General features: G+C 52.8%; 1 protein-coding gene across 1 annotated transcript in view; it reads left to right on the top strand.

The window, feature by feature from the left end:
• The window catches only part of BARHL1 (BarH like homeobox 1), a 27,218-nt gene extending 25,671 nt beyond the window's left edge, over positions 1-1,547 (top strand). The window contains exon 5 of the mRNA XM_015407536.1: positions 1,241-1,547. Within this exon, the coding sequence (XP_015263022.1) occupies positions 1,241-1,547 (307 nt within the window). The remainder of the gene's footprint in view (positions 1-1,240) is intronic.
• The last annotated feature ends 5,353 nt before the right edge of the window (positions 1,548-6,900 follow it).

The raw sequence follows: 6,900 nt of genomic DNA on the forward strand, positions 1-6,900 counted from the left end.
CCTGGCGCTGGATCAGATCCAGCGCAGGCGCACTAGATCCCATTGGTGTGAATGCACAGATGACCACGAAGAAGATCAAGCAAATAAAAATATATCCGGAATAAAACTTGGTCGGTTGGATAGCATCTGACGTTTGGAGGGATAGTGTCTGAGGACGCGTTGCCTGCAACCGAAAGCTTGTACCCTGGACCAATGTTCCCTCTAAGCTGTGGAGTCTTGTGAGCAAACATTTTACCTTGTGAGCTACAGGCATTAAAGCTGCGAGCGAGCGATTTGCCTACTGCATCAATCAGTTTGCTCTGGAGCCGTCCTTGCTGAGCTGAGACAAAAAAGGTTACCAGTAACTGGTGATCTTCTTCGTGGTCATCTGTGCATTCACACCAATGGGATCTAGTGCGCCTGCACAGATGACCACGAAGAAGATCAAGCAAATAAAAATATACCCGGAATAAAACTTGGTTGGTTGGATAGCATCTGAAGTTTGTACCCAGGACCAATGTTCCCTCTAAGATGTGGAGTCTTGTGAGCAAAAATTCTACCTTGTGAGCTACAGGCATTAAAGCTGCGAGCGAGCGATTTGCCTACTGCATCAATCAGTTTGCTCTGGAGCCGTCCTTGCTGAGCTGAGACAAAAAAGGTTACCAGTAACTGGTGATCTTCTTCGTGGTCATCTGTGCATTCACACCAATGGGATCTAGTGCGCCTGCACAGATGACCACGAAGAAGATCAAGCAAATAAAAATATACCCGGAATAAAACTTGGTTGGTTGGATAGCATCTGAAGTTTGTACCCAGGACCAATGTTCCCTCTAAGATGTGGAGTCTTGTGAGCAAAAATTCTACCTTGTGAGCTACAGGCATTAAAGCTGCGAGCGAGCGATTTGCCTACTGCATAAATCAGTTTGCTCTGGAGCTGTCCTTGCTGAGCTGAGACCAAAAAAAGTGTGAGCCAGAGGCTAAAAAACTGTGAGCTAGCTCACACCAACTCAGCTTAGAGGGAACACTGCGCCAGGAGGAAACTTTGCTGGGTCTTCAAGGCGGCCTGGGGACTCGAACTCTGGGCTTGCGCTCCTGCGTGGGATTGGGGGTGTGTGTGTGTCCAGGCGCGGCTTCCGGCTTCCGGTCCCTTTGGCAGGGGAGCACGTGGGCGCGTCGCGGCCGCGGGTGCTGCCACCACCCTGAGCAGTGGCTCAGCCCCCGCGCGCTCTCTCCTCTCTCTCCTCTTCTCTCTCCCCGGCAGGACCAAGTGGAAGCGGCAGACGGCGGTGGGCCTGGAGCTGCTGGCCGAGGCCGGGAACTACTCGGCGCTGCAGCGGATGTTCCCCTCGCCCTACTTCTACCCGCAGAGCCTGGTCTCCAACCTGGACCCCGGAGCCGCCGCCGCCCTCTATCTCTACCGCGGGCCCAGCGCCGCCCCGCCGCCCGCCCTGCAGAGGCCGCTCGTCCCCCGCATCCTCATCCACGGACTGCAGGGCGCCGGCGGAGAGCCCCCCCCGCCCCTGCCCCCCCTGGCCGGAGTCCTGCCCCGCGCCGCCCAGCCCCGGTGAGCGAGGGAGGGAGGGGAAGGGAAGAAGGGGCCCGGCGGGCGACGCCGCCCCTCCCCGCCCGCTGGAAGGCGCGGCAGGACGACCCGAGGAGCCTCCGCGTGGAACGCCCGCCTCCTGGTGGCCGCCCGCCCCCGTTGTCCGGTGCGCCTCTCTCGAACTCGCAGCCTTCTCGCAGCAGACCGCCCCGGGCGCAGCCTCTCCCGCCTCCACCCGCCGCTGGGTTGCCAATTTCTCCCCCTCCCGGGGCTCCGGCGGCTTTGTGCATCAGCAGCAAGAAATCCAGCCCCGAAGGACTACTGACAAAACTAGGGTTTCCAGCCTCCAGGTGGGGCCTGGGGATCTCCCGCTTTGACAACTGATCCCCAGCCGACAGAAGATCAGCTCCCCTGGAGAAAATGGCTGCTATGAAGGGTGGACTCTATGGCATCGTACTATGCTGAGGCCCCTCCCCTCCCCAAACCACACCCTCTCCTGGCTCCGCCCCCAAAGTCTCCAGGTATTTTCCAACCCAGACTTGGCAACCCTAGACAAAACTCGTTGCTGATCATCCATGCTACGTCGAGGGGCGTCCATCCTTCCCCGGGTAGGATCTCAATAAGGCAGGACTATAGTTATTGGGTACATTTATCCCACCCCCCTTCCCACCATACAGGGTTCCCCCCTTCTCCATTACAGCCTCACAACAACAACCCTGCGAGGCAGACAAGCCTGCGAGAGAAAGAGTGGCCCAGAGTCACCTGGTGGGGATTCGTGGCATGTGGAGATCTGAACCTGGGTCTCCCGAGTTCTGGTCTGACACTCTAACCACTGAGCCACGCGGCATCCATTTTTATTTTTTGGACCCTCCCCGTTCACAGAGACGTGAGGAATGCAGTTGATGATGACCAGCTGGAAGAGAGCCAGGAGGCGGGGCCTGTGGGGAGAGCCCCATTATTGTGGGTATCAAGGGCTGTTACGGTGGCCCAGCAGGGGGCTTCCAAGGCAAGTGAGAAGCAGAGATGGTTTGCCATTGCTTTGCTTGGCAGAGCCTTCCTTGGTGGTCTCCTGCCCTAGTGTAGACCCCGCTTAGTTTCTGAGATCTGATGAGCTCCGGCTATACCAAGCCGCCTTCCCTAAGAGCCCCATATCCCTCCCCCTAAATTAAAACACTGAAGGAAATCCACTGGTGTTGATCTGAACATGTATTTCTGATGTCTCCGGGCACTGGGACGATGAGCCAGAACTTTGTGGTCCTCACCGGCAGTGCTGGGAGACTAAAATGAGGGCTAAGGCATTTCCAAGGGAGAAAGGGCGGGATGGGCCAGGCGTCTGGTACCCTTAAAGCAATCATTCCCAACTGAGGCCACACCAGTGTGCCATGGGCGACCTGCTAGTGCGCTGTGCAAAGTAAGATTTACAAAATCATGGAAGGGCGACCTGCTCAGGGTTTGCCTCCTTCTCCCCAACCTCTGCTGGGAGGGCGGTGTCATCCTTTCATGTCTCTGCATCAACCATGGTTAGGTTAATTCAACCAGTCATGCTGCAGCAACACAGCAGAGTTATCCATCTTCAGGGGAGACTGCCCACTGCATCTCTGCATGAGTCACTGCTCTAAGCCCTACCGACTTCAAATCAGTAGTGGCTAATTTTTACTTTGTCACGTTTTAAAAGTGCAAGCAGGATGCCAGTTTGTCACCCTTTACGTTCAGATGTTTATGGCACACCCTCCCTCCCTTCAGCATTCAAAACCTCCATGAGCCTCTGTTCGCAATGGGCAGCAAGAGTTGTGGCTCACAGGCTTTGCCTCTGGAATGGGGACCTCCACCCACCAACCATGGAGGTCTGTCGGCTGTGTCCCAGCAGCACCCTGCAGCTCCCCGAAAGCTCTGAGCCTTGGGCAGAGTTCTTCATAGAGTCTTGCTAGAGTTTGCCTTGTGTGTTGTGTTGAGGTGGGCAGGAAGTCAGCAGCTGAAATGCACAACCAAGGAAGCGTCCTGCCAGAGCCAAAATTGCTCATAACAGCATAGGAAGAGGGAACTAATGAGCCCTTTACCTCTATCTCGGCTTGGGAGCCCTTTGCCCACATCTCAGCTTGGGAGCCCTTTGCCTTCACCTTCTTGGGGGGGGAAATGTTTAGATGTGTGGTAAAGGGGACTTGGCTCTTGGGATCGGGGGCCTGTGGGTGGGAGCAGAGATAATGCATTGTGAAATGTCCCGGGCAATGTTCCCTCTAAGCTGTGGAGTCCCGTGAGCAAAGATTCCACTTTGTGAGCTACTGGCATTAAAGTTCTGAGCAAGTGATTTAGCTACTGCATCAATTACTTTGCTCTGGAGCCACATCCTTCCTGAGCTAAGACAAAAATGTGTGAGCTGGAGGCTAAAAAACTGTGAGCTAGCTCACACTAACTCAGCTTAGAGGGAACACTGGTCCCGGGGCCTGCATTTGGCTTTTGTTCCACCAGATGCCACAAAGAAGGCCAGGAGCTGCCATTGTGGAAAACCAGCCCAGTCACAAGCCTTATTCCATGTATTTTCACAGCTCCTCTCTGAGGCAGGCCCTATCGAGTCCATTCTCCAGATGGAAAAACTGAGGCACAGCACGATTTCCCCCTCCCTTCCAAGCCAAGACCTTAAGCACTCTGGCTGGGGCCATAGACATGGATCTGGCGTGTCCAACTTTAGCGTCTTCTGGCCACACCAAATAGGGAAACTGAGGATGAGGCAAAATCCCGGCCATCTCTTTCTGCTCATAAGATGGTTTTGCTGTTTTCTCCTCTGGATTTTGCAAAAAAAAAAGCAAAAGTACCGTGGATATGACCCACGCCCCGGTTCTGGACGGCCACATGGATGGACAGAAGGTGGCCCTTCCTGCCCACGTAGACAAGCTATGACACCCTCCCCCCAGTCTCACCCCTGTTCTAGTGCGAGAGGACTCCTTTTATGCTAAACCAAGAATTTTGAAAAGTATGTAACTTAAACAAAAAAGAGATCTTTTTTTGTTGTTGTAAATACCGTGTGCAGAAATGTATATGAATTATTTATTTGTGAACCCTGAGGGCGTATTTGTGTAAGTGAGTGTTGTAAGTCGGTATATCTGTGGAATTCTCTTTTCCAGACTTTGTAATGAAAAAAGAAGAAAAGGAGAATTCTGCCTTAGAAGAGATCAGAAAAGCTGTCTCTCTCTCTCTCTCTCTCTTTTTTTAAATGTGAAAATAAACTTCTTTACAAACAGATCCAGTCATTTCCAGGCCTGCTTTTTCCCTGCTAACTCAAAGATCAAAACACTCTAGAAAGGAATGAGAACGAGGCGGGCGGAGGGGGGGGGGGTGTTCCTATAATTCTAACTTGAAGAAGAAGGAAATGTTGGGGCTGTTTCAGCAAGGGGTTTATTTAAATTTCTACTCTGCTTTCCTGATCTGCAAGGATCCCAAAGGGGCTTCGGGAGAAGTAAAACGAACAAGCAATTAAGAAGTCCCATCCATCACAAAACAATTTCATTCACATGTGTGGCCAAAACCATTCATACCCTCTCCTTCTTTGGGAGCCCTTTCAGCAGCCACGGTTAGGACTCGGACCGTCTTCTGCAACCGGAGGAGGAGGAAGAGGATCTGCTACGAGGGTTGCCAGCCCCCAGGTGGGGCCTGGAGATCTCCTGGAATGACAACTGGTCTCCAGAGGAGAGAGAGAGCACTTCCCCTGGAGACAAGGGCTGCTTTGGAGGTTGGACTCTGTTACATTACCTCCCCTCCCCAAACCCCACCATCCCTAGGCCTCCCCCCCCCAATCTCCAGGAATGTCTCCAGCCCAGAGCTGGCAACCCTGTGTCACACTGCACACGGTGGTCTCTCTTGACGTGGTAGTGGGCGCATTGTCTAAAACTCTGCTCTCCATGTTCTCCTCCCGCTCTGTTTTCCAGGGCCACCCGTCTGTTTCAAATAGCTTGGGGGAGGGGCTCTGGCAACGCTCCCTCTACGCTGTGGAGTCTTGTGAGCAAAAATCCTACCTGGTGACCCGCGGGCATTAAAGCTGTGAGCGAGCAATTTGGCTACTGTGTAAAGTAGTTTGCTCTGGAGCCCTCCTTCCTGAGCTGAGACAGAAATGTGTGCGCTGGAGGCTAAAAAAAACTGAGCTAGCTCACACTAACTCGGCTTAGAGGGAACACAGTGCTCTGGTGCAGATTTTTATTTTATTTTTCGAAAGGAAAGGGCTCCGATTCAGCTTCTCCATCCCCTGGCAAAGCTTGATTTGCACCCGGCATCCTGGAGTCCACAAGTCTGCGATACCCCCGAGTCTCCATTTCCAGAAAACGATTTAGTGCAGATTTTGGGCTCTGCCCACATGCCCCCCCCATCATCTTTCCCTCTCCTCTCCTCTTCTCTTACTCTTCGCCACTCCCCAATTTACACTTAGCATCCAACCAGAGGGAAAGTTCTGTGGAACTTAAAAACTGGCTCCATTTTTTTAAAAAAAGCCCAACAGGAACTCATTAGCATAATAGGCCACACCCAACCACAGGAACTCAGCATATTAGGCCACACCCCTGACAGCACAGCTCATTGGCACATTAGGCCACACCCCCATGTTACCAAAAGTGTGGTCATCCAGCCACACCCACCTTTTGCTTCTTATTCTGTTTACCTTGTTTGTTGTCAAAACCCAGGGCTTTTTTTTGTAGCAGGAACTCCTTTGCATGTTAGGCCACACACCCCTAATGTAGCCAATCCTAATGAGTTTCTGCTGTTGGGTGTGGCCTATTATGCTAATGAGTTCCTGCTGGGTGTGGCCAACTTGGGAGCCAGCCGGAATTCCGTTCCTGTGCGTTCCTGCCCCAAAATAGCCCTGAATGTATCATGCTATTGACCTGACCTGGGTAGCCCAGGCTAGCTAAGTCTTGTCAGATCTTGGAAGCTCAGCAGGGTCAGCCCTGGCAAATATTTGGATAGGGGACCTCCAAGGAATACCAGGGCTGTGACACAGAGGCAGGCAATGGCAAAGCACCTCAAAATGTCTTGTCTTGAAAATTATCTGGGGTTGCCAAGAAGAGGAGGAGGAGGAGGAGATTGGATTTCTACCCCACCCTTCTCTACCCAAAGGAGTATCAGAGTGGCTCACCATCTCCTTCCCCTCCCCACAACAGAAACCCTGTGATCAATGCTCCCTCTAAGCTGTGAAGCCTTGTGAGCAAAAATTCCTCTGGCATTAAAGTTGTGAGCGAATGATCTGACTACTGCCTAAATTAGTTTGCTCTGGAGCCATCCTTCCTGAGCTAAGACAAAAATGTGTGAGCCAGAGGCTAACAAAAGTGTGAGGTAGCTCACACTAACTCCGCTTAGAGGGAACACTGCCTGTGAGGCAGGTGGGGCTGAGAGAGCTC

This window comes from Gekko japonicus, unplaced genomic scaffold (assembly GCF_001447785.1).
Source record: "Gekko japonicus isolate JY-2015 unplaced genomic scaffold, Gekko_japonicus_V1.1 scaffold955, whole genome shotgun sequence".
In the NCBI taxonomy this organism is placed as follows: Eukaryota; Metazoa; Chordata; class Lepidosauria; order Squamata; family Gekkonidae; genus Gekko; species Gekko japonicus.